General features: G+C 39.0%; 3 protein-coding genes across 4 annotated transcripts in view; 1 reads left to right on the top strand and 2 right to left on the bottom strand.

Annotated features, from left to right (window-relative positions):
* cnsta (consortin, connexin sorting protein a) overlaps nucleotides 1-11,515 on the bottom strand; it is an 18,891-nt gene extending 7,376 nt beyond the window's left edge. For both annotated transcript variants that reach the window (XM_005733301.2, XM_005733302.2), the window contains exons 1-5: nucleotides 11,358-11,515; nucleotides 6,990-7,076; nucleotides 6,444-6,845; nucleotides 3,658-4,376; nucleotides 1,043-1,073 (exon numbers count right to left, since the gene is read on the bottom strand). In XM_005733301.2, the coding sequence (XP_005733358.1) occupies nucleotides 1,043-1,073; nucleotides 3,658-4,376; nucleotides 6,444-6,845; nucleotides 6,990-6,999 (1,162 nt within the window). In that variant the 5' untranslated portion in view covers nucleotides 7,000-7,076; nucleotides 11,358-11,515. The remainder of the gene's footprint in view (nucleotides 1-1,042; nucleotides 1,074-3,657; nucleotides 4,377-6,443; nucleotides 6,846-6,989; nucleotides 7,077-11,357) is intronic.
* Nucleotides 11,516-12,014: 499 nt separating this feature from the next.
* tfb2m (transcription factor B2, mitochondrial) lies at nucleotides 12,015-17,957 on the bottom strand. Its single transcript, XM_005733299.1, has 10 exons — nucleotides 17,794-17,957; nucleotides 16,431-16,740; nucleotides 15,425-15,614; nucleotides 15,161-15,252; nucleotides 14,859-15,012; nucleotides 14,446-14,594; nucleotides 14,058-14,147; nucleotides 13,895-13,954; nucleotides 13,518-13,666; nucleotides 12,015-12,880 (listed from the first exon to the last, which is right to left on the bottom strand). The coding sequence occupies exons 2-10, from the start codon at nucleotides 16,716-16,718 to the stop codon at nucleotides 12,691-12,693; spliced, it is 1,362 nt and encodes a 453-aa protein (XP_005733356.1). The 5' UTR covers nucleotides 16,719-16,740; nucleotides 17,794-17,957; the 3' UTR covers nucleotides 12,015-12,690.
* A 285-nt stretch (nucleotides 17,958-18,242) lies between these two features.
* On the top strand, nucleotides 18,243-27,165 carry LOC102194136 (saccharopine dehydrogenase-like oxidoreductase). Its single transcript, XM_005733300.2, has 12 exons — nucleotides 18,243-18,546; nucleotides 20,544-20,656; nucleotides 21,482-21,562; nucleotides 22,674-22,803; nucleotides 22,942-22,991; nucleotides 23,136-23,266; nucleotides 24,033-24,150; nucleotides 24,378-24,497; nucleotides 24,625-24,681; nucleotides 24,791-24,902; nucleotides 25,106-25,187; nucleotides 25,862-27,165. The coding sequence occupies exons 1-12, from the start codon at nucleotides 18,348-18,350 to the stop codon at nucleotides 25,950-25,952; spliced, it is 1,284 nt and encodes a 427-aa protein (XP_005733357.1). The 5' UTR covers nucleotides 18,243-18,347; the 3' UTR covers nucleotides 25,953-27,165.
* The last annotated feature ends 410 nt before the right edge of the window (nucleotides 27,166-27,575 follow it).

The following is a 27,575-nucleotide window of genomic DNA, read 5'->3' as shown; positions in this document are numbered from 1 at the left end:
TTTTAAGTGGTTTTTAATCAGGTTTGAATGATTCTGAATTCTGAATATGCTGTTTTATATCACAGCGACCATTGAAATTAAAGTCATTTCACAAATGCTTCAATAACTAGAAAAAAGCATAAAAATGGCTGACACGTGGCGAAACTTGCTTCTTTCCTCTTCTTCGTCTTTTTTTTTTTTTTTTTTACTAAAAGTGCTCTTCTTATCCCTCAAAAATCTTATGGCGTCATGCACTAGCGTAAAAATGATCAGCCAATTAGAAAACTTACAATGCTATAGTTTTTCTAACTCTATAGTATGTTTGTGCTTAGAAACTTGGATGCAGCACATTGACAGGTAGAGCCTGGTCAGTGCTCTGTATACGGTTTCTTTGAAGAGGCACAAATACACAGCAATGGTAGCCCAGATGACAAGTTTTACTACTGTCCATGCTGTTCTTAAATTGTGAAGTTGGGAGGCTGGTAGAGATGCTATAACTTCATGAGTGGGAAATTTGACCCGAGTGGGTGTTCCCATTGAAAATTATGACTCAGAATTTGGGATTTCCCACTTCAAATGTGTGAGCTGCATGTGCAGCAGACTGAGGTCAATAAAAAATAATTACTAAATGAAAGACTGAAAGATGGTGAAAGACTTCCCATTTATTCATAAATAAAAAAACAATGCAAAAATGGAAACTAGTAAAAACTCATCTGTCCTTCTCTGAAAAGTATTTTCTTCCAGCATTACATTTTTCTTGTCAGGCGACTGAAGTTTAAAATTTAGAGCTAATCTTTCTTTGTGTTTATCTACCTCGTAAACCTTGAGGCTTTCTTTGAAAGCCAGCTCAGATTTAAGCACGATTTCACTCTGATTCCTCCACACTTCCTCTTTTCATTTTTGCCTCATTTAATCTGTCTCTTCCTTCCTTCTTACTGTTGAGTCACATCTGCCCGGACAAGCAGGCAAGAAGCACACAGGAGAAAAGTGTGAGAAACATTTTGCACAAGTCAAAATAAAACCTGGCCACCCCATCAACACACCAACAGGACCACAAGGATACAATCTCCATGAAGGACAAAGGCCTCAGCAATCTGTAGAGAGAGAGATTACAGCTTTTAATAAAGTGCATGTCGAGGAAATAGGTTAAATTAAGGTTTAAAACCAGACTGAAACTAATCCTCACGTAGAGGGATTCCTCAACATGACACAAGTGTCAAAAATTTCCATATAGAAAACTAGAAAAAAATTATACAAATATGTAATTTAGAAACACAATACAGTACAGAGCTGTCCTTCTACTGCAGCAATAAATTCTATAATCATTAACCATGCCATTGAAGAAAAACATATAATCTGCTCTTTGTGACACACAACAAAGTAAGCTGTTAGGTCAGTCACACAAGTGAGTGAAAATGAGAGAGAAAAGAAAAACAGCAAGGGAGAAAAAACGAGAGACCATGGTCGACACTCTACCTCTTTTCAGTGTCTCTTGTTCAGCTGATAACAGAACAGGAGAAGTGTGTAAGAGAAAGAGAGAGCGCGAGAGGAGGAGGAGGAAAGGAGGGCACAAAAAGCTCTCGCATTTCTAATGAAGTGCGGGGTGGTGGCGACTCAGTGACCTTTTCTAGGTAACTGTGCCGGGATGGTTTGGATACAAGAGGAGCTTAAAGCTGTTTCCAGTCTCTTCTGCAAATAACCATCTGTTGCACCAAAAATACGGATCAATTTAAAATGGATTTATTTGTCCCCGCATCAATTATGACTAATATATAACATATTCACTGACATAAATAATTAAAATATACTTCCCCTTAAGTTTTCATTGTTCTACTTTGTGACCAAACAACGAGTGTTTAAAGATTATACATATACTGGTCTAGAAATTACTCCAAGGATGTTTCTCTGTGGTTAACACACACACAGTCATCTTTAGACTTTGAGCCTCATTTGTTTCTCCTCATTGCTCGCTGCTTTCCTTTTCTGTTTGTTGTCCTACAATTCATATTTATGCTAATGACACTGGTTTCAAAGCTGGCAGTCATTCATGACCCCAGCCTTTCTCTCCCTCCCTCATTTTTACACCACCAATGATGTAAATCTCCCACTACAGAGGCATGTTTGCTATGCCATTCCTCCATTTGTCCCTCCCCAACAAAGCCAGAGTATGTTCCCCTTTAGTAATTCTGTTGATCTGTCAGCAGGGCAACACAAAAACCAATAAAGTGGCGCATGACCATTGTGGCAACACTAGATATTGCTCTTTAGAATTATGGGATAGGGTAAAGGACTTAATGGAGTACTGCACTCTTCAAGCACCCTTTCAGTTTGCCAATCCAGTTTTATCTTAATCAGCAACTAAAACTTTGAGCGGCTTTATAGTTTATAAATTGAACAAAGACAAATTTAAGATGTTTAAAATAGTAACTTCTATAATCATTTTCCCAGTGGGTGTTATTTTTGTAATGTAGACAAAAGGTGTGTGCTCATGAATGAAGTGACATTAAGTGTGAGCACGCCCATGAAAAGCCTAAGAACTTTTCCATAGCAAGTCCAAAGGGGTAGCGATGCCCTGATTGACCAACAAATGACCTGAATTTGCAGATTCTGAGCATTCTCAGACCTGACTGCTGATCGGCCAGTCAGCCTCACGTGTCCAATGGCATGCTAGTCCCTTTCATTTATGTGTGATTGTCGTGTACACACTCACAGTCATCTGCTAACATGTTGTGGAAGCTCTTCACTGTAAGCGAAGACACAAAGTTCACCAAACTAAGGTGTAGGGCGACCACCACAATAACGTTCGTACCAACAAACCTAATCAGACTAAAGAGGCTATCAAAGGAAAGCTATCCAAAGCTCAGAAACAGCCACAAGCCAGCAGCCTCAGCACGAGCAACAGATCAAAGCAGTAGTGATGAAAATGACAAAAACCGAGTTTATCACTTCACCAGATGCCCCGATATCTGGAGAAGTAAGAAACATATGGGTGATGTAAGTAGCTGATATTTGTTTTGCTATATAAACCTGCTTTTGTTTGTTTTGTTCATAGGAAGCAAAACAAATGGTCCCCACTTACTCACTGTGAATGGTTTTGACCTTTACCTGATCCATTCGTACACGGGCGTGATCAGTCTCAAACTTTGGACTATGTAACTAGCAGGGTAAAGGCCACTTAATGTTTGATCCACCTGCTTCTTCACTGCAACTGCCAAGAAGTGATGTCTAAAAAAGTTTGAGGCTCCAGTGAATGTGTGAACGCAGATGTAGACACCTGTTTGCCTGGAAGTAAAAATAGGCTGGGTGTGCCTTTTAGAGACATTTAATAATCAAACTGACAGAAATATTCAAACATTCACACACACCCTCAGGAGCCGCATGTTCAATCATGCAGGTCTGTGAGGGAGCATCTATGAAGATAGAAACACTCAGGATTTGTGTGTTTAGCTAGTGTGCATGAAGCTTTTTAGTGTACTTAAATGCATACCTGAATTTTAGTTTGTGTGTCACTGAACACACCCCTGCTTTAGGGTACAAAGTGCCACTGCAATTATGAGGTTGAGTGATTTATTAACAACTGTGAGAGCAAAAGTTTAGAGAGACTCGAATGAGAGAAAGCAACAAAGTATTTAATGAGACACAACCAGTGATGGTAAGTGGCAGTAGTGTTTGCAGTACCTGGTGAAGGGACTGTGGAAGGTGGCTGTCATCTCCTCTTTGTGCCAACTGCTCAAGGGACTCCAACAGAGCACAGCCTGGAATAGATCCTGAGGCACAAGCGGGAACTGAGAAACAAGTGGCCACTGGAGTGGAGGTAATGTATTCCTGATTTGATAATGAAGGTCCTGTGATGGAGGTGGAGTCTGTTCCAGTAGTTGTAATCCCCATGGTGAAGTTGAGGGGCTGTTGGGATGCACTCACAGCGGATGAGGCAGTGGAAGTGTTAAACTTTGCTAACTCAGTTAACGTAAATGTCTCTGTAGCTGAGGTGTTATATCCTGCATGTGAACCGGTAGACCCTCTAGCACCTTTTGGCCCACAGTTTAAGGCAGGCTCCGTGGATGAGGTAAGTTGTTCTGTAGTGAAGTTTGTATTTTTTGCTATTATTTTAGTAGTTGCTGTGACACATGTAGGCTCAGTGCCTGAGGTTAATATTTGCGATGTACAATCCATCGGCCCCGTACTGAAAGCAGATCCATGTGTGCAGGTGATAGACGCCGTGGAGTAGGCACCTGATCCAGTTTTTGACATACGAGTGTCCATTTCAGCATCATTCTGGATCGATTCCACTGAACCGATGGGATATACGGTTTCTGGACTGCCCGCTGGAATGACTGGGGATGTAGGCTCTGGACTGGTTCCAGGACTAAAAGGATAAGGATTCTCCAACAGGCTCCCTGTGGATGTAAATAAAGAAATTAGCAAACAGGAAGAAAGATAAGAGGAAAACTGACAATTACTGAGGAACTGCAAATATGCCAGTGTGTAAAAACATTTAAAATCAACACGTTCCTCCAGAGAAGCAAACTGATTATGAGTATATAACCACAGTCATATTTTAATCACTTCAGAAGACATTAAGTTCCTTGAGACTTACCCTAATGACTTCTTCCCTAATCTTAATTCTAACTCTAAAGACAACCATATTATCTTATTTACTGAGTCTTCATCTTAAAATTTAATGATTGACATTATAGGAACTGTTATATCCTTACAAAGCAACTATATAAACAGACTGTTTCCCCACAATTTACATAATACAAATACATTGTGGCAATATATTATCCCTGTTATTATTCCATCAGTGCATGAACACACACACACGCACGCACACACACACACACACAGTTGTAGATAAGTCAATGCTGGCTGCTAGCAGGCCTTAAGGCTTACAACCAATAAACACACAAATGTAAATATGGGAGCTGTGCTAAGCTCACAGTTTTGCAGTGGCTTGCCGACACAGCTGTTTGTGTGTTTGCAGCATGTGTGTGTACGCCAATGCAGGAGTGAACAGGAGTGAACTTGTGAGCTATCAAGTGGTGTTACTCTGTTTTGACACAGACAGTGGCAGAAACTTTAAGTGTGCTTATGCCTTACTCTCTATTTGGAAGAGGATCATCTATTCTCTAATGTTAAGGCCAAGGAACTGTCTACTACACTTCATAGTCTGTTTTTCTGAGCCACTTTAAGGTCATCTTCCATTTGATATGCTTGTTTTTTTGTTTGCTTGTTTTTTACATGTCAGAGTTCTTATTTCCTTTTGTTTAATGTGAGCCATTTGATTTATTTCACTTTACTGTATTCGACTACACTTTTCACACAAGTTTTGTATTTTATTTAATATTTTACTTTTACTTGCCTTTAATTTTTCTATTTAATTGAACTCTTGTTGTGTAGCGTTACCCTTATTGCCATGTTTTGTTTTATATATTATACTATTTTTTAACATTATTTATTTGATCTATTCTATTGTATTTAAGCAATTTTGGGATTCAATATTTTGGCTTCTACTTCTTTTGTCTTTCTCTTAACTTATTCCTCTACTCAGATACCCTCCTCGCTCTACATGCAGCCGCCCTCAATTAGATTTGTTCAGGTTCTCTTTCTTGAGTCAATTTTTCTAGTTACATGATCGATGACATCATCACCCCCAGACAGACTGACCTCAATCCAATATGCTGACCACTTAATGCATTACACCAAAGGCATTTAAACAGTAAGCCTGATCCTGAGCAGAACGCTGGATTCTTCTTGAATTGTTACGCAGTAATACTTCAAACACAGCCTCTACACACTAATATTACTGAGTGTTTAGTTAGCATTTGTGAAGAAGTGTTGCACACCTAGCATTTACATGCTGAGATTGTAGGCAGGAAAACATTTAACAAACTAGATTACACTTCTAATTAAATAACTACTTTTTATAATACTTAATTTGTGTGTCACACTGTAAACTGGAATTTTTTGTTTAAATCAATTACGTGCATAACTTTAAAAAAAAAAAGGCATTCCTGGATTGTTAACATGTTGGAATTTCTGTATTTTTTTCATTATTTGTTAAGTAGCTTCTTTAAACAAACTGAAGGATATACTAGTGGCTGTGATTTGACCTTTTGGGAGTAGACATTGACTTACATTAGTGTGGCCAGGTTTTAAAGTTTAATAATAATTTTTAACAGTAAATAGAAAAAAATTCTGTAAAAACAGACTAATGTCAGCAAAATCATAAATAAAAATATAAATAAAATGTATCCTCTTTGTTCTGATTTTTCATTTAGTCACTCCCTCTGCCTACAGTCTTGCTTCCAGCAGCTGCGTTACCAATTTTACTTGAGTGATGCCTCCACTGTGATGAATCCTGTTTAGACCTGAAGTGCCTTCCTGGTGAAGGCTGAGGACACTGTTCTCAGGAACAGAAATAAGATTCTGTGATTATGTGTGCAGCTCATTGAGTCTCCTACCAGTTTCTGAATATGAAGAGTCTGTCATGGGAGTGTCTGGAGACTGGCAGCGATTTAAACAGCTCGACTCCGCCGATTCCTCCTCGTCATCGTCTTCCTTCATCGCTTCATCAATATCATCTTCCTCTTCCTTCTCTTGGTTTCTTCCTATGCATCCCTCCTTTCCCAGTCCCATTTCCTCTTCCTTCTCATTGTTGTTGAGACCGATTTTTTGGATGGAACCACATCTTCCCTCATCCCCATTTTGTGAAAGAGAGACACTTTGAGTTGGCGTGAGTGTGTTTGTCTCATTGAGGTTTCGGGTTTGAGCAGTGAGGGCTTCAGAGTTGGGTAGGTTATCACAGAGGTCCACCCCGCCCCCCTGAATCTGTGACATTGCTCCACCCTCCCTCTCAAACTGATCTAAGGGGATAAAGATAAATCACAAATCAGCTGAAATTCTTACACAAAACAACTGAATTCTGCACAGTATGAACCTCTACACTGGTTCATCACATCCAATTTGTTGAACTTGTTGGACAAGAAAAGAATTTTAACATTCATCACCATGATCCATTGAGCTCCACCCAAACAATGCTTGACCTTTGAGTTTGAGGGCCAGTGCCACCTTTTGGAACAAGCCCTTCTTCAAGCCTGCAGAGATAAAGGAGATAAGACAGAGAATAGGCATAAAGTTAAAGAAGCAGAGACCATGTTAAACTCCACTGACAGTGAAAGCGAGGAACAGCAAAGGGATAGACACAAACAAGTTTGTCATCATTCCCAAAGATTCAAACAAGCCATACGGCTTAAACAGGAATGCGTCAGATGCAACACTCCTGTGTACACCTACGTGTACGGTGGTAGATTAGATGCGTACAAACAAATACATTCATTTACATAGCGATTACACGATATGAGTTGGAAGACTGCTCCCTTTTCCCTTTAAGAGACAAAAACCTGACAAAAAAAGCTGAAAACTTAAATAGAGAAATAAAAATGTGTCCTGCCACTGGGTGGCTTGAACTCAAGATCTCTTCCAGGGCCTGCTTCTCGTCCTGCTGAGGTAACAGACTTCATGTATCACTGGGTTTATAATGCTGACATGAGGAGCAGACTTAGGGTGCCTGTTAACAGCCTGACAAATTATTTTTGCCATGCAACAGATGAACGAAGACCTGGATAAATGCAGCTTAAAGTTGTTGTTTATATATATTTTTTTCAAATGAATTAATGAAAAAGCTGGTAACACTAATGTGTGTTCGTAGAGAAGACACATTGCTGTCCATTCACAATATGACATAATTTGGTTATTAAGACATCCAAACAAATACAGCTGCATTTAATTCCTTCATTACAATAATCTGATCTACACCGCACACTTCGTAAGACACAGCCTCTAGGTCTCTATGTGGAAACTACAAATTTGTTTGTCTATGGTTCATTTATTGCCCTTGTGCTGTGACCAGTTTTGATCCACAACACGACATCTGGGTTTCAGCTATGAGAAAACTCTAGAAAGAAAAAAATGCCCAACTAGGGATTTAAATGCTAAATTATTAGGATTAAGGTGTAAAAATCTCACAATCTGACAGTTCTTCAAATACCAATTAAAATTGGACAACAACTGAGACACCAAGTGCAGACTAGAAAAAGAGAATAGAAAAGACACAATAACATTTACACAAGAGCCGGAACAAATGGAATAAAGGATAAATATCCCAATCCCATAACGTATATAAGGTCTATATGAGGCAAATCAAGCTGCAGAGAAATCCAAAGAATAGTAACACTACAAATGGCCCAAAAGAATGACCCCTTTCTGACAGCGTTTTACAGATTTCTGGTTTATTGTTGTATGCACTTCTGAATCGATGTACAGTGGCAGGCGACTTAGTTTTACTAGCTTATGCATGTTTAGACGGGAACAAGACAAACAGGCATGTGTGACTCGTATATTTGTTGTTACTTTGCCATGTTTTGACCACAAATAACAGTATTGTCTGCAAACAAAACAGCCACTAATACTTGTTTCGTACCCTTCCTGTTTGGCACGCGTTTCAACTACAAGCTCAATGCAACCAATCTCTGGATATTACCTATACTCTCTAATGTCAACATAAGAGGTCAGCATTCAAATACTGTGAGAAAACAGCTCACACAGAGCAAAAGTACTGATAAATTGACATTATTAGATGATCTAGAGTCAGGAAGTGTGAATAAGGAGCAAAAACTGACTACGAGAGAAAAAGTCTGACTAGCAAAAAGAAATTTTCAGCACATATTTCTTATTATTTTCATATAAATTTTAAAAAAAAATGGCGCCCTTTAAGGCATTACTGGATGGGCAGCAACTTTGCCTCTGGTCACCAACCAACATTTTTCACCATTTTTTGACTCAGCAGAAAGATAAAATCTCAAACCTCAACAAAATGGCTAATAAAAGCCTATCTCAGTGGAATAAGGCTGTCCTGGTTTCCTGCAGCACTAATTATTCTTCCTGTAATTCTGCATTACTCTGGCAAAGACCAAACATTTAGAGAGTTAAAAGGGAATGCGTGGATAGACACACCAAACATAACTCTGATTCCCTTCTTCCATGAAATTCCTCATGGACGTGTGTGTAAAATATGGTAACAAAGAAGAAGCATGAGTGAACCAATCAGCACCGCGATGTGCTTTCTACAGATAGAGGTGAGATCCTATGGGATGCTGCACCACCCTGTCTTTATGTTGCATCCGCTCTGTATATTTAATCAAGAAAAGAAACCTTCTGTATGGGAAACAAAGTGTGCTTTAATATCTCTAAAAATAATAAAACTCCTTAAAATCACACTGAGACACAAACAGCGCTGTTACATAATTGTTGAAAGCTCTGAATGTCCCTTTGGTATACAGCGTTAATGCCCATGTACGGTCTTAATGTTTTCATGCTTCAAACAAACATCTGAGGCATTAAAAGATAAAACAATCACCAGCCTAGAGAGAAACATGGATAGCTGATGATGTTTAAAAAAACAAGAGTTGCCTTTTTTTTTTAATCACTATCTGTTAATGCACCTCTCCCACTGAGTCATTTAGCCATAAAACCATCCATCCTCTCCTCCTTTGTTTGGGCCTTACTCCACAGGGGGACCATGAATTATGAAAGACAAACGGAAAAGGGAATTCAGCCAAAAGGACAAACACAAAGGTGTAAGAAGACACAGACCCTGTCCTGTGAAAGGACCACTGCAAAGACATGAGACCTGCAGCAGTGATAGAGACAGGGGAGGCAGATAGCCAATTATGTTGACCTATAGGTTTTGTATACAATGTAGCTAAATGCATCTAGTCACCAAAAGTTGGGGATTAGTGCTGGCCACTTTTCCAGTTCAGAGCAGTCTCTTTGACCTGCGACTGAAACACTTTAGGGACCAGCCCAGGCCACTGGATAGATTTGCAATGGAATTGTAATAATTTCGTTTCGTTCATTGGTTACCTGTTGGTTAATAATTTTAGAATGGACTTTAAGTTATTTTTAAGAAGGCCCGCTCCGAGCTTGTACAGAAGTATATTTCAGATCTTCTGACACTACACACCCCTCATCATAACCTCCATTCTGGCCATCCCACAATTTCGGCTGAGATCAACAAGGATAATCGAGATTTTTCTGTTTGAACAACTATTCTTTAGAAGAACTTCACTGTTTGTTGAGCTCACTGTCATCTTTTAAATTCCTCTAAATGACATCTTTTTATAAACAAGCTTTTCCCACTATGAGTTATCATTTTTAATTTATTCATTTATTTGCTTTTAAACCGACTTGCTTTTTACCTATTATTCATTTGTAATTGCATCTATTTCCCCTTTAGGTTTGTGCTGCACGTTTCCCTTTTATCTTTTCTTAAGTGTTTTATTTGTCGTTTGTTTCCTAGCTTGTCCTGTAAACCTTTTTATTTTTGAAGGTGCTAAATAAAGACAATATGCGTATCAAGATGCAATTATTACTTAGTATTATTTCTAAATAGAAAGTTAAAAGTGTTTCCAGAGTTTTTTTTATGAATTGTTTGAAATATAAACAGCACAATAAAATTGTTCTAAATACAAAACTTTACATGTGTTTTGTTCCTTTTTTATTTTTTAGATAAACTTTGGTCTGCAATGCATTTACTTTTTAAAGGTATCGCATCCTATTGCTCATTAATTCGTTTGTTTGTTTTTTAATATATGTTTTTCATCGGATTACATGGGGAAAAAAGCAGGTCTGGGTCGCCTTAGCGTATATGTATATATGTGGCCCTATAGGTGAAAATGAGTTGGACGAGCCTGCTTTAACCAATGTGTTGTTAGCAGCTAACCTAATTAAACCTAGCTCGACAAGTTGGTTAATATTATACCCCCGGATATTTAAGCTAATGTTATCCAGGTAAGACAGAAAATAACGTGGAGCACATGAACTGCCAGCAGACAGGAACAGTCACTTCCCGTTTTGACACGGACTTCGTAAAAATTAGCTGATTAGCAATTGTAAGTTGGTTATTTAACCGAATAGTAGATGGGTTCGATGACAGGCTAGCACACGTTAAATGTAAATTAGCTCGGTGGCAATGGTTACACTTGATTTGATGTTAACGTTACGCTTCATTGCGGACTAGTGCCGCTTCGCCAAACTGCTCGAAAATGAGAACAGCTTATAACCAACTGTTTGTGTTAGACCCACAGACTGTTAATATGCAGTAACTAGTTAGACCCGTTTGCTATCGATACTTGATGCTGATGTGACAGATTGGTTTTCGTACATGTTGCTATTAAGCTAACGTCAGCTAGCGCAAGCAGAGTACATTAGATCACCTTTGAAACGCACACATACGTTTACGTTACATAAAGGAGCTAGCTTGTAAATCAGCTGACATTAGAAACAGCGACGGCACAGAAGAGAGACATGACACTTACGGCTGAAAAGGGTGGCCGAACGATAAAAACTAACATCTGACACCTTGCCGGAGATGTTGTGAAGACTGTGTCACCCACAGGCAGCAGCAGCCAGGGGTCGTTGCTAACGCTGTCATCGTCGGGCCTGTGCTGCATTGTCGCCATCTCGTGTCTTTTCACTGTTAGCACAGTTCTGTCCACTACCTTCTGCTCTTGTTTTCATCCACAGCCACCTGACTGCATCGAACTGTAGACTCGGTAATAAAATCAAATCTCTTGTACCTCGTCCTACACAATGAGAAAAATCCCCCCTCCTCCCTTTTCTGTCTCAAAAAGCTGAAAATGTCATCTGAAATAGCAGCTAACATTTTTATGTTATTGTGATAGATGAAAAAGTATGTGCAAAGACTGACGCTTTTTGCCATAAAAAACAAAAACAAAACAATTTTAGCTTCAATTCATGCTCATCAGTTGGGAAAAGAAAATACTGTAAAATTATTTAATTTTTTTTGCTACAGATGTATTACATAAAACCAGACACTTGTATGAGGTATTAACACATTATTGTATAAAAAGAACTAAAATCAACAGGTTTTCAATGATCAGGATAGCAAAGTAATTAATTTAGTCAGTCCAAAGCATCTACACTGGTCCAAAAATAAAACAACACTTAAGCTATTTTTTTTTCCTCCACATATGAAAATTCTGATTTAATGATCAGTTTAGAAATCATCACATTCACAGCTCACACAGTCCTGAAAACATGGTATTACACACATTTTAGCTTATGGACTTGCAACTGATTACACAAAAATATACAAGACAGACGCCACTCAGCACTCCTTGATTATGTATCAAAACCTTGGGGGTTTTGTTCAGTAAAACTGCAGCGGTACTAGTCGTCGATTACAGCACATGCAAAATTAAGAAATTTTGTATCCTCTTTTGAACGAACCCATTTGGGTGTTAACAGAGATTCTGGTGATAACGCAGAAACGTAACTGTTAAGACAGTTTTTTTACTTTTAATTACAGTAGCATTTTTCCCCTTCTCTCATTGCTAAAGACCAAGTGTCATATTTAAGTGCGTTTCTCTGAAATCGCCCCTCTTGAGAATCTCACTTTATCGAAACATTTATTTGATGTCCTTCCTCCGCGGCCCTGAAGTTTGTGGAGTTTGTCACAGTCACGTTTAAATCATTTCAGTAACAAATACAACTGTGATAACATCACAACTGCATCTCCAAGTTCTGCCACATATTATATTATTATCATCTATATTACATAATCAGTATAGCACACGTGTTTGTATGCACACTGTAAATCTATACATATATGGTCTGTTTGTCTAGGTTTTAGCCCCAACCCTCCCTCAGTGTATTCTCCAAGATTTCTTCGTAAAGCCAGCTCTGTGTGAATTCCTGGCTCTTGTCCATCAGCTGGAACAGTCTAAGATACTCCTCTGGAAAAACGTGGCCTGTCAGTATGTCCTCCGACATGCCCATCTCTGATAACAGTTTACTGCCACTGTCTGGTGACCAGAGACTAGAAAACAAAAAATAAGAGACACAGTAAGGAATAGCAAAAGAAGCTTAAAACCACTCACCAATGATTGGCAACTAACAGATTCTGGCCACTGTTGTTTTCTTTAAATGGAAATGGTCCTAACTTCTGTAAGAAGCACTAAAGGCATGGTGTATTACAGTTGAAGAGACTGCACAGATAATACTTGCTCAAACTGTCCTAAATGTTTCCCCTCTCAAGACAAAAACCATCCTGTGTAGCTTATAAATCCTGGAACTGCCCAAATATTTGAAACTTTCAAAGACATTTAAGACTTTGACAAAGATTCTGCAGAAACGGATATCTCTGGATTAAATTATGGTACTTTTCTAAGGTAAGAGCATCCACCCTGGAATAATCAAATAATCAGTACACTTTGGTTTATGTTATTAATAGCACAAAGGCTTGTTTTGTTGAATTGGAAAGAACGTTGGCAACAAAAAACAAAAAACAAAAAAACAAAAGCTCTCAAATATGTGGAAATGTAGGGTTTTTTTCAAAGTAACTAGACCGGTGTTAAACTGGTGTGTGTACAGTTGTTACAGTAAGAGCACATCTCTAATGCATGTGCAATATTTTGGCTATTTAATCTAGACAATTCAGTGTGTGCACTGCTTACTTGAGCCTGTCAATGAGCTTGACCTTCCTCTTTGCCAGACACTGTTTGATCATCATCAGTAGAGTTGATGCGTTGGAGGGAGTCAGTCCTGCAGAGAACAGATCTGCCCGTGGGCGCAGGCGCACCAGGCACAGGTGATCATTTGGAAGCTGAGGAGAGGACGAGGGGAAATGTCAGTGCGCCCCAGGGCAGCTGTGGCTACAATGTAGCTTGCCATCACCAGTGTGTGAATGGATGGATGACTGAATGTAGTGTAAAGCGCTTTGGGGTCCATAGGAACTAATTAAAGGGCTATACAAATACAGGCCATTTACCATAAATATAAAATACAATCAAGGTTACCCAATTACAGTTATTGAGCCTATTCCCTTCCTTACCTTGCCTTTAGAGCTAGGTACGCCTTGCTTTGATGACACCACAAATGACTCCCACGGCACCTACACAGAGACAAAAATAACAAACATTTCTATAAAACATCTGTTTAAATCACTGGTTTTTGCCCAACTGCATTAACAGAAAGTGCTCTGCCTCATACTGTACCTTATGCAGTAGCTCAATCTCACAGGCCATCTGCCAGAGGACGCCAAAGGCTCTGTAGTACAGCATTTCACCAGGGCGCGCCACCACTTTCTGATGGAGAGATAACCGTTGTTGGATATTTTACACAAGGATTAAAGAAAGTCAGATTAATGATTAATGAGTGAGCAGACACTCGTCGCAACTACAGGTTGTGTTATCAGCACAAATATGATAATGCAGGGAAGACTAGTACAGATGCAACTTAGCTTAAAGCTGCCCCTGAAAAACATCAGGAAGTACAAGAATGTGTTTAATCTACATCGTCCATCCAATTAACACAAAAATACAGGCTTATTTGTACTCTAACACAGTCATTTCTACACAGCTTAAAATACTGTTGTTCAATTACCAGGTATTCCTTCTCGCTTATGAAGAGGTTGAGCTCTATTCTTCCATATCTGTAGACAGACAGCCGCTCAAACAAAGCATAAACCATCTTCAGCAGCATGCCACGCTCATTATGCTGTGGCAGGATACCCACCACCTTCACTGGGATGTCTAGACAAAGGCATTTTACCAAAAGACACACTTTAATGGGCTGGTACAAAACTCATGCAATGCTGTAAAATGTGTTAAAAGCTGTAAACAAAGTATGAGCTTATTCCTTTTTAAAAAATATATATTTCAAGACTGAAAAAGTTCCTGTTATGAAATTTTTATATTTTGTCTGCTCCAATTAGGATTCAAGGCACTATTGAGCACAAAAGTAAGTAGTTTGCAGTGAGAGGGGGAAGGATAAAAATCCTTTATGTTTTTCCTCACCATCAGTCCAAGCAGATTCTGAGATTCCCAGGTCAGTGAAGAGTTTATCGGTGAACATAGCTGGGGGTTTCACATTGCCAAGACCAATGGGGTCTAGTTTAAAGTAGTCACAGTGAACTACTTCCAGCTGACCATCAAGTCGGCCTTCTAGCTCCTAGAAAGGGGAACATTTATTTGTGTGGATTATACATCAACGAGAAATATTAACTGGTGACATATGACACTTTACAATTTTTAGGTTAATACAAGGGACTTTGTAAAGATACAAAAACCAGTATTATGATTGGAGATGTTAAAGTTACCTGCAGGTCATGTAGAAAAGACCTATCACCTTCAAGAGCAACAACTCTCTGAGCTCCAGCATTTAACAGAGTCCTAGTCAATACCCCAGGACCTGAAAAAGGCAAGCACAAATGCATCAATAATAAGAAAGTATAACATTTGAATATATCAATGTGTTTAAAAAAAAATTACAAAAGCAAACAAACAAAAAACACTAAGTTTGTCATCATCATCTGTGCAGAGATGGAAGAATGCTGCACAACACTGTAGAGATAAACCCATACCTGGATTACATTCAAAGATAACAGTTTTAGCATCTTGTAGATCAGGTCCTAGATGCTGTGCTACCAGATTAGCCAGGTCCGGGTCCACTATGAAGTGTCTGATTTTTTTGCAGGCCTGAGCCCGTCGTACATTCTCCTCTACCTCCCCAAGGTCCAGGAAATCATACTGGCACAGAGGACGACACTGGCCCTGTAAGAACACACAAACGCACACAGTGGGTGAACAGCACTGTCAGTATAAAGAGCTCAAGTTATACTAAAAAACTTGAGTTGTTTTCAGGGCTGAGTTGTTTTTCATTATTTTATGAAAAAAACAAAACAAAACGCAACTGATGTATGCATGCATTTTCCAGGAATGCATACTTTTTTGTACACATTGAGTGGATCAAGTAGCCTTAAAAAGCTACAACAACCTCAAATCCAGCAAAATATGCTGATTTTGTGCAGATTGTATTGTACCTACAGGAATGCAGATACTGTTAGATAATAGCAGTAAAAAATAAAGTTGATCATAGACTACAATGCTACATATAAGTATAATATGGAATAATAAAATAAAATAAAATGTGGATTGCATAACACTGGACATTATATTCTTCATTTCCAGTTAATACTTGTACAGCTGCTGTTATTGTGTATTTATTTATTTATTTATATATATATATATATTTCTTCATACATTCTTATATAGTTCTATATTGTGTATTTTGTTGTACAGTTATTTTATTTTCAACTTTAATTTATATATTTTATCTTATTCTTTCCCAGTTAAATTTACCCTTTTTAATTTTTCATATTTATTTCCTATCTTTTTCCTTTTTTGTTTTCTTTAGGTCACGAGCAGTTGTCCAAGCATTTCACTACATATCGTACTGTGTATGACTGTGTACGTGACAAATAAAATTTGAATTTAGATACAAGTATGAAAGTGAAACATACAATTACAACCAATATAAATGCAGTATACGGCTATCGTCTTCAATCAGAGCCTAAATAAATTATCTACCTGTACAGCTACAGCAGACAGGTTCCTGTGTGTGAGTGCAGAAGAAGGGGACGTCCTTTCTGACTGGGGCTGTTGAGAGTTTGGACCAAGTGAGGGCCGACCAGGACCCAAAGACAGGGAGTCCAGACTGTAGGCCCTCCTTTGAAGCACAGACACACCACAGGCACAGAGGCTAGAGGGACCCACAGGGGTCCACACTGCCTTGCTCAAACAAGATTGACCTCTGACAGTATGGCAGCAAGCAGAGCGGAGCAGTAGCTCCACCACTCTGCAAATCTGGGTGGACATGGTGGATGACCTTTATGAGAGGCTATAGCACAGAAAGAGAAAAGAAGAATCACAATAACTATAATGACATGAAATATTATTAAAGGCAATAACACATTTGATTTTAGGGCACACTCAAGGTCACCTTATGCAGAAGAGTTAAACACATAAGTATACAAAAAAGAAAATATCAAATCAATAAAACAAGTTAACATATAAAAAGGTGGAAGACACGAAGAGTAAATATGCTCGTTTAAACAGGTGCATTTTCAGACAGGAAAGGGAATGGCATGGATGGATGGACTTCAGAGGAAAACCAAAGTAATGAGTTGCAGTAATCGATGCGAGACGTTTCCAAGGTGTGAACACTCGGGTTCTTAACCCCACAGGGATGGAGGAACTGAGAAGTTTTCAAAGGGGAGGGAAAAAGTGTAACATTTGGAAAAAAGTCGGATTTGGTGCCTATGAGGGGAACCTCTCAAAGACGCTGGAGAACAAGGATTAGATTTCCTGAAGGCAAATACACTGGGGCGTGGGTGAGAGACCGGTGGGAGGTTTGGTAGACCGTTAGAGCTGTGTCAGCAACATAACTATGGAAATTGATATTAAGTTTAGGGAAGATGAGACAATAAGGGGAGAAGAAAACAAAAAACATACGTACAAACACGAATACATTGTAAGACTAAATGTCATTTCTCACACATTCTTCTTTTACCTACTCTTGCTCAGCTTGGTGGTCAAATACCCAATTTCAAGAGTGTATAATAAAATAATCGACCGCTAGCATAGACAATTTCACGATTGCACTGGCAAACCGGTGCACCCTAGTCAGAACAATCCCATCTGATAGCACGTGGGTGGGTTTTCATAAGCAAGCACACGTGCTGACTATTACTTAACCTTATCAACATCACAGAAGAGTTTACAGTGGAGCTCACACATATTGTTTAATTGTCAAAAGGGCGCAAAACAACCTGAACCCGAGAGACATTTTTAAAACCTAAAGTTGTTAGCCGAGAGGCTAGCAGTGCGCTAGCTACCTCTCTTAAAGCTATCATATCAAACGGTTATGTAATAGTGAAAAACGCGAGCATACCTCACTGCAGATTATCCAGCAGTTGCTTCAAATCTGAAGACATTCAGACTTTAACGTTTACTCTCGTCTATCTGCTCGCTGGAAAAACTCTGTGACATTGAGCCCACCGCATCCTGACCTAACCCTGCGTGCCTTGTTTTTGCAACACTCGTGGTGTTAAAGACGCAGCTGCTTTCGTCACTGACAGGCGACTACTGCGTAGGCCAATCAGAACACTCGAGGAAGTAGTCGGCCTAATATGGCTAGCGTAGAAACACTTTCAAAAACAGGAATAAACCAATATAAGTTACACATATTTCGCAGAAAACTAAACAATACATAGAATTTTGTCCTAAATATAATATAATAACTCCAGTTCCTTCGGAAGAAATTGTTTAAACAGCTAAAAACTCCCACTGCTGTCAATATCTACTAGCATATTAGCATATTATCCTGCTACGGAAGTAGACCAAGGAGCGCCGTAAAAACGCACGCAGTCTGCCAGGCTGTCAGACTGGATCCAGGATCCTGGTGCAAGGGCTGCAGGTGTCTGTGCGAGCTTATCTGCTGTCACTATGGCGCGTGTGGAAACATCTTCAAGCAGGCCGTACCATCTGGTTATCTTCGGAGCCTCCGGGTTCACGGGTCAGTTTGTGGTGGAAGAGGTGGCCCGGACGGCGTCCGAGGGTCCAAAGGGGAGCTTGAAGTGGGCCGTGGCCGGTAGGAGCAAACAGAAGCTGGAAAAAGTTCTGGAGCAGGCCGCCGGAGCACTCAGTATGTATCCGATTGATCCCATAAGCTGTGCATATACAAGCAGATAGTCACTAAAATAAGGGTATTCTTGTTGACTTAAGCATTTTAATTAAATGAAATGAAAATTAAAACTGGAAAAACACAAATCCGTACTTACAGACTGTTTACATAATAAAATAAAGATATAGATGAAATGCATGCACTTATACTTCAATTTGTTACCGCAAGAAGCCTGAGGAGGAGAAATGAGCGCATATGCTTATTGACGCTGGGATGTCTTCACAAAGGGTTGTTTGTGTTGTTTGCAATTTAAAAATAATAATAAAAAATGTTTTCAATGCAGGGCTACAGTTATTGTTTTCTTAAAACATGGTTACATTGCCAGGGTTACATTGAATTTGCTGTGACGTTGACCCTCAACTCAAAGTACAGTAAAGCTGATGTTGCAACCAAAGGTTAATCCTTGATAATTCTTCTTCTACTATAGATAAGATACTTTACTCTGTTAAAATTCAAAATCTATGACTATATTTGGTTACATGCTTAAATCAACTTGCAAATAATCAAATGAAAGTGTTTATGAAGTAGTTTTGCCAGTTGTTGAAACAGTAAGCTGTAAATTGTTCTTATCTCGGCCTCTTATTGCTTGATCAACTAAATAAACATTATTTTAATTAACATTTCAAACAAAATAGTGCAGTTTAATTCCTTCAGAGGAAGAAACTAGGAATGCATCGCATGATTATTTTCTTATCTAACAGACTGTCTTATTTTCCCAAACAGAAAATCCAAGTAAAATATCATCAGTTTATATGTCAAATAATCAATAGCACGTGGAATTCTGCCATTGGTGCTGCAGTCACCGAGCAGAAATAGAAATACTATTCACAGGAATACATTCAAAAATGTGGTGTGGAATAACAGATATATATACTAAACATATTTAGAATGGCAGTAAGTTTCCAGGTTGATGATTTGTATCTATGCAACACGCTAAACATGGATAATTGAGTCCATCACTAGCTGAAGATCAGGGAGCTATTCTGTTGTTGTTATAGTGATTCAAGTTTCCAAAGGATTAGATTGTTATTCTATTGTCCAATCCTCTTTGGCTTTCTCTTCAGGGAGTGTGCAACAGCTGATGGAACATACCAGTTCGCTGTACTATCCCCGTCCATGACAGCACTCTAGTCCAGCCTCTCAGTGAGCACTGAAGATGGCTTATGTGTTTGTTTGTCTTCTAGAGGCTTTCTATAGTTACAGTGGCATATTTTAAAATTACTCATGCTGTTTAATGTCTTAGTTATTCAAGATATTTCTTCCAGCCTGTGCATTATCTGCATTCTTTTACACTATGTTGTCCTCGTTTTCACTCGAATGGTGTACAGAGTTCTCACACATTTGCACGTCTATTAGTTAAAACTCAAACTCAGGAATAACAAAACAGTATATTTTACACATAAGTAATATTTTTCATCTTCATTCTCCACAGATGTGTGTCTGTGACCACTTGCTGTTCTGTCAGACTGTAAAATGACTTGGGGCCTTTTATATTCATTTGACTAAACTAGGCTAATCTCATCAGGGCAAAACTTTTAATATTCCTTTAGGAGGCTGGCTTCATTTTTTTTTTTACCTGTTATAATCATTTACAAGTTCATGTTTTTATTCATAGACTTTACTAGAATAGCTTTTTCCTGATTCCCAGTTAACACAGTTCATGTTCTGGACCTTTATGCAGTCCCTCATTTCATCCAGTTTGAAACAATCATCATAACTCCTTGTAATTTTAACAGTATGACAGAAAATGTTTACACAGACAAAAATAAGTGACCGACTTTGCATATTTGCTCGGATAGTAGTGTGATAGCTGGGGTGTAATAGCACTGCCTGTGAATATGCTGCCAGACGTATTCATTGGACTTCCATATAAACAAATGAAAGTCCAGTGAACTGGACTTTGATTGGTTTATATGAAACGAATGAAAATGCTGTTACTTATGCGACTTTGTGTGTAGGTAAGCCTGAGCTGAGGGCGGAGGTGGACATCATCGTCGCAGATGTCGGGGAACCAGACTCCCTTGCAGCCATGTGCAAACAGGCTGTGATTGTTCTCAACTGCGTCGGGCCTGTAAGTTGACAGTTCCACAGAAGCTTGTGTTTGTGTATTATTACTTGCTCTATGTCATGACATAAACTAGTTTTCTCTCACACAAACTGCCAAGATTAGTGTGATGGCATCCTGCTTTGGCATAAGAATAAGTTATCACCCCCCATCTCTTTCTCTTTCTCCTTCTTTGAATCTCTCTTTCTTTCTCTCTCTCTCACTCACTCACTCACTCACTCACTCACTCACTCACTCACCCACACACACACTCACTCACTCACTCACTCACTCACTCAGAGCAGCGTTCACTTCAGCTTACATTCACACAATGAAGGCTACTGACGTGTAGCACACAATAGCTAGCATTATGTTAAAGTTGGAATGAAGAGTGGGTTTCCAGCACCACTGAATTGCATCCTGTGCATCATTCAGGTTTGTTTGTTTGTATTATTTAATCAAACTCTTCGACTACAGTAACCACAATTGTAATGCACAGCAGCACCCTGCCAGCTTTCTTCAAACTCAGACACAGAAGCCTGTTGTTTTTATATTAGGTTTTGCTTGCGTATCTAAAATAAACCAGTGTGTTAACACCTGGCAACGAAGTGAACACGTTCAACAGGATTTGCTGCAAATTGTTTTTGTGTGGAAAGCCAGGGAGGGATCGTTTCATGTTGAACAATTAGGGGGAGCAAAGACACTGGTACCTGAGAGCAAATGCTACGTGATGTGTGTTGGAGAAGATGGATTTTCACCTGTGTAGCACAAGGATTTCGCAGTGGGGAAAATGGCCAATTTTTAAAATTGTGAAAATTAAGTAATTCAATTAGTTTCTGTCTGTGTTTATAGTACAGATTCTATGGGGAGCCAGTGGTCAAAGCCTGCGTGGAAAATGGAGCACACCATATTGACATCAGTGGGGAGCCTCAGGTTTGTACTGTAATGTATGAAGGTTTCCTCGGGTTTGATGTTGGCTTGAGGAAAACACAGACACACACACACACACACACACACACACACACTGGTAAACATGATTTAGAACTGTGCACTAGGGGTGGGGGAAAAAATTGATACTGTGTAGTATCGTGATATTTTGTTTGCTAATAATGTATCGATACAGGGACAGCAGAAATCGATATTTTGTTACAAAAAAGGTTTCTGTGCTCTGACTTCAGAGCATGTTGATCCTTTTTCTGAGCAAGAATCCTGACATTCCTTCACTGTCCAAATGTGTTTAACTTTTTTTTGGCAGCAATAAACATGACAGTTTACTTATTTTAATTTAAGACATGTTTTATTTTAATTAAGTTTAAAACTTTTTTATTTAATGAAAAATTATATTTTGTTTTAATTTACTTTCAAATTCTTCAGTTGCTGAATGGGCTGCATAGTTTTCATAAATTAATAATAATAATAATAATAATAATAATAATAATAAATAAATAAAATTGCAATACTTATAATATAAGTATTGTGATAATATCGTATCGTGGGATGTATGGTGATTCCCACCTCTACTGTGCACAAAGCTAACATTCAGCTCTTGTTTAGAAATAAATGGGAGATGTGCTGAGTTTGATGCTGCAGCTAGTTAGACAAAATTATTTCTCACTGGGTCCCATGACAGCAACAGCTGCCTTACTGTCAGGTGCTCATGTGTGACGCAATAAGTCCTACTGCAACACAGATGCAGACGCTTTGGTGATCCAAATTTAGTTTTTATTAGGTTTATGTGTATTCCCTGACTATTTCTCATTTCCAAAAGGTTGCATGAAAGCTACATGAAATATAACCTTCCTTAAGAATTGAGAACATGGTGTTTTTTGCATTTGTAAAAAAAAAAAAAAAAATCTTTCCTCCAGTGACAGTATATTTAGGTGTTTTTGGCAAATTGTCTTGTTCATGCTTTAATTAAGAAAATGCAAAAAGGTTTTAAAAAAAAATATCTTAGAAATGTAAGACTTTTTGTGCGTGCGTGCATGTGCGTGCGTGCGCGTGTCTGCGTGCGCCTTAACTTGAGTTTCTTTCTGCTGTTATCTAGTTTCTGGAGGGCATGCAATTGAACTACAGCAGCCAGGCAGCTGAAAAAGGTGTGTACATCATTGGGAGCTGTGGATTTGACTCCATTCCTGCAGACATGGGGGTCCTCTACACCAGAGACCAGTTCAAGGGTATGCAAATAGTGACACAGTCTACACATTCAGTATACATGTTCATATACACAATATTATTCAAATTTAAGCTCTCTTTGACAGGGCTATGGAGTTAATGATTTAATGATATAAACTTGTGTATTTGTTTATCCACAGGCACACTGACTGCCGTGGAGAGCTTCCTGACTGTCAGTGCAGGAGCTGAGGTATGAATCTGTGAACCAGCTTGTTGTTTAAGCTTCATTACACACGTTCTTCTGTACTTGTGCTCAGTAATTTTTACGTATGGTCTCCATATTTTCTTATTTCACGTGTGTGTGTGTGCGCGTGTTTCTGTTTTCTTCTGACAGGGTGGGTGTATCCATGATGGCACATGGCAGTCAGCCATCTATGGATTTGCTGACAGCCAGAAGCTTCAGAATCTTAGGAGAAAGTTTAATCACAAACCTCTCCCCACGGTTGGCACAAAGCTTAAACGCAGGTACACAAAGCTAATTTAAAGTATTTTTTTTGTTTTGCTTCAATTTGCTTGCTTCGGGTTAATTTTTGCGTTGGTTGACCTTAAAAAAACTGTCTGGAGACAGTATGAAGGATTGTTGTTAGAATTTTATTCATTCTTATGTCAATACCAGTACTTATCAGTACTCTGAAGCTGATACTATTCAGCAGTATGTGTTACCTTGACTTGAGGCTGAGATGGCTTCATGTGGAGGTATGAGGCTGCATGGAAGATGCCGGTACAGCATCCATGTTCAGATATTAAAAAAATGCAGTACTTGTGGCGTTTCTACATTTATTGTGTGCAACTACATTTTTTTCACAGAGGATACTAAATACTTCTGTCTGCCGCACAGCATCTTTAAATGTTATCACTCAACCATATCATAACCATGTTAAATGAATTAACATTACATATAAATCTTTAGCAACACCATTTGGATAAGGGATTAGCAATACTTTGGTACTGATTAGTATATACCAGTATTAATTTGTTACCTGTCCCATTTCAAGAGCATAGCTGGCAACAGTTATGAGCCACTGTGTGCATGCAAGCAGCTAATAACACAGATGTGATGATTCCTCTGATAGGATGTAAACTGATGTGTAGATGCATATATGAGCGTGTGTTTGATATAACAGAAAGATCATTTCTGTTAGATTCTACAGTCCCATAGTGCACAAATGCATGTATTACACCTTGCCCCACACATAATTTTGTGTAATCCCTGAAATGCTTGTATTTGTAGGGGAGCGCTGTTCTACTGTAATGAGCTCCAGCAGTACTCTGTGCCCTTCATGGGCTCAGATCCCTCTGTTGTGAAGAGAACTCAGCGCTTCCTGACAGAGGAATGTCAAGCCACTCCGGTCAGTCTTTTATTTATTTACTAGCTAGTTTCTCTTTAATATCTTTATTTTATTTTTTTTTCTAAATTTAACATCCGGGGACCGCTTTACACACATTGTACTTGTGTTAAATGTCTGCTGATTCACTTGTAAAATCTCATGTGACGACGTGGTGTCCAGGACACAACAACTTTGTTTTTTCACATTTGTGCCGCTTGTATTTGACTGCCTCTCATCATAAACTGCAGGTCCAGTATGGCGCGTATGCAGGAATAGGAGGTATCGGAAACATCATCAAAATGTTGTTTGCTGGCATGATGTTCTTGTTCTTGGTCAAGTTCAGTTTTGGACGGAATCTGCTCATCAAAGTAAGCTAACACAAAATGTGGTTTACTGCATTTATAATATCAGTTGACTGTAGCTGTACAGTATAAAATACATCATGGGTGTTTGGAAATGCTGTGACACTCATCTGTTTTTAATCTTTGCCTTTAGTACCCGGAGTTCTTCTCCTTTGGAATGTTTTCGAAGGCTGGACCAACTAGGAAGCAGGTAAAGCACAAACAGTCTACAGTTAATCTTAAATCCATGTGAAAATAAAAACAGAACAAAAAAGGTTATGTCTGCTAAAGAAGGTGTTCTGTTTTCTGGCATGTTTTAGATGGAGGCTTCATCCTTCCAGTTTACCTTCTATGGAGAGGGCTACACTGAGGAACAGGACACCTCCCAAGAAAAACCTAGCGCCAAAATCCGCACACGGGTTCAAGGACCAGGTAATCTGAAATTAAGGGTCATCAAAGACAAGATTTTGTCTTTGATGCAATCACCATGCAGCAGACTCTTAAAAGTCCTTGAAAACAGGAAACATGGCACCATTTCTCTGGAGTGAAAGGAATACAAATTAGCCCAGGTAGCCAGCCTGGCCTTTCTTTGCAATCCAAGTCTAATCCAAGTAATTTTTCTTTCTGTTATTCAGAGGCTGGATACGTGGCCACGCCCATCGCCATGGTTCAGGCTGCTCTAACCCTTCTCAACGAAGCTGCAGCCTTGCCTAAAACGTGAGTCAACACTCCCCCACATCTACCGCCTGACCTGGATGTGACTTCACACTCAATTACAAACCACAACATTCATCCACCCAACCTCCCTCTCCAGCTTATAAAATTCAGGGTCACAGGGAGGGGCTTAAGCCTATACCACCTGGCATAGGATAACTAAGAGAGACAGACAACCATTCATAGTCATATTCACATGTAAGGTCAATTTAGAGCACATGGGGAACATGCAAACTTCGCACAGGAAGCAGTGCAGCATCACTGTGCTGCTCACTCTCTGTGATAGCCCTGCAATAGACTGGTGATCACTCCAGGATGTACTCTGCCTTTATCACATGACAAAACATCAAGTATATCTTACCAGTCTTTGTAAATAATAATTTAAACTCACTCCCAAATAAAATGGATGACTGAATTTACTCATAAATCAGATGGAAGTCTGCATGCTGTTAAATGCTGCTGTGAAATGTGAGTGTGTATTAGTGTAAAACGGCTTCAAAGTTCAAAATGTGTGCGTGAGAATGTGAAAAATGTCATATATTGCTTCACCATTTGAGTCACTGTCATGATTCAATATTAGTCAATGCACAAGCGTAGTGGTTTTATGTATAAGTGAATCTCACTTGGTGACATTTCTGGGACTTGGTCTAATACAGTTAATTTTGTACATTCTCCAGGGGAGGAGTATATACTCCAGGAGCTGCGTTTGCGAAGACCACACTAGTCGACCGCCTCAACAAGCACGGCATCCAGTTCTCTGTCATCTAAAGTTTGTTCTCTCCCTGCTGCCGTTCTCCAGGTTTTTGTGAGCACTTACTAATATGCATAACAGGAAGTAAAAAGTTTCCAACATTGGAAGAGAGCTGTTTAATCACAAGACAGATGAGTTTCAGATGAAGTCCTGGTATTGTTTTTTGGGGTTTTTTTCTGGTGTTATTTTTGACATTTATTCTTTTCACTTAGTCAGAAACTTGCCTGTCTCTTTTCAGCTTGAATGTATTAAAGTTCTGCTTGCAAAACAAAAAAGCACAACTGTGGCAGTGTTTTCTAGCCAAGGGCAGTAAAACAAATGGGTTTCGCATGGTCCTCCACTAACACAATTTCTGGCGACTTGAAAAAGGAATTCTGGGAAGAACCGGATTTACTTCACATCTTTAAACACAAATGGTAAAGAAAGCATGTTAAATTATAATCAGACTAAGAGGAATTGGTTAGACACATTTTCTATGTGCAACAAATAGAATAAAAAGAGTCTTGTTTAAGTTGCCACACAACTGGGATTCACTTTAAACAGAATGGGACTAATTGGACACGAGGAAAGGGGAAAAACTGCATGCTCCCTTCAGTTTAAAACAAAGTATTACTATTTGCAGTAGATTTGTAATGATTTTCAAGGACTGCAGCTGTTGTGAACTTCATGAAACACCTCTTTCTTGGAAAGTCAACTTCTGCACTCTAAGCGTTGTAGCATACAGTAGCTTTATATGTATAGCAGTAATACTAAGTAGCATTAACATGATAGCTGTACATATTTTGCTCTGGTTGTGTGAAGTAAAGCCAATGGTAGAGGACAGAGACCTGCTGTGTGTTTATGTACACGCCTGCCTTTCCTGGCCTGTCACTGTAGTTAAAATCTTCCTTGCTTGTTGGACTAATTGCTTTTATTTTTTTTAAAGGCTAGTTCCTTTTAGCCTGAATTTCCAGGGGTTCACCTTCAAAACGGTTACCTTTGAGCATTGTCAGAATAATGAATCCAGCTGCCTGTGCATCAAACAGCATGAGTTACTCCATGAAACCGAACAGGGCTTGTAAACATCTTTTCCTTGCTCCTTTGACTGGATTAGTTTCACCTGCAGTGATGATTTTTGTCAGCGTAGACTTGTTTTTCATGTTTGGGCGTTGTGTGCACGTGGCAAGCTGTTTTGGGGTTGTTTTGGTGTGCTTTGCTTTGCTCAGAAATAAAGCCAACTCCGCAAATAATTACAAGTCTTGTATCTTTTTCATGCGTCACAGAAACATCATCTGCATTTCCTGTGAAGTCAGTTTACATTGTAGAGTATGCACTAGTAGTACAAGAAAGTTTAAGAGTTCTTCTACGAGCAAGTCCTGGCACTTGGCAACTATCGTGAAATGTCTTGATGCCTATTTGGGCAGTTAAGTATTTTCTAAATTACATTTAACTTCAGAGACTGGAATCACAAGTGAATCCTAATTTTTTTTTTCTTTTTTTTTTAAACTGAACTGATACCAACACACTTTGGAGAGTTCTCTCATAGACTATCTTTGCCACACGAGTTCACGGTCTCTCTTGTGTATCTGGAGCTTTAGTTACATACAAAGTGATCAGTTTTATTACAGCTGTCTTCTAGTACACAAGCATCCCTCAAAAAC

Source organism: Pundamilia nyererei, unplaced genomic scaffold (genome assembly GCF_000239375.1).
Source record: "Pundamilia nyererei isolate P.nyererei 1_Seehausen unplaced genomic scaffold, PunNye1.0 scaffold00051, whole genome shotgun sequence".
Classification (NCBI taxonomy): Eukaryota; Metazoa; Chordata; class Actinopteri; order Cichliformes; family Cichlidae; genus Pundamilia; species Pundamilia nyererei.
Note: the sequence above shows the minus strand (reverse complement) of the source record. Positions and strands in the feature narration are given on the sequence as shown.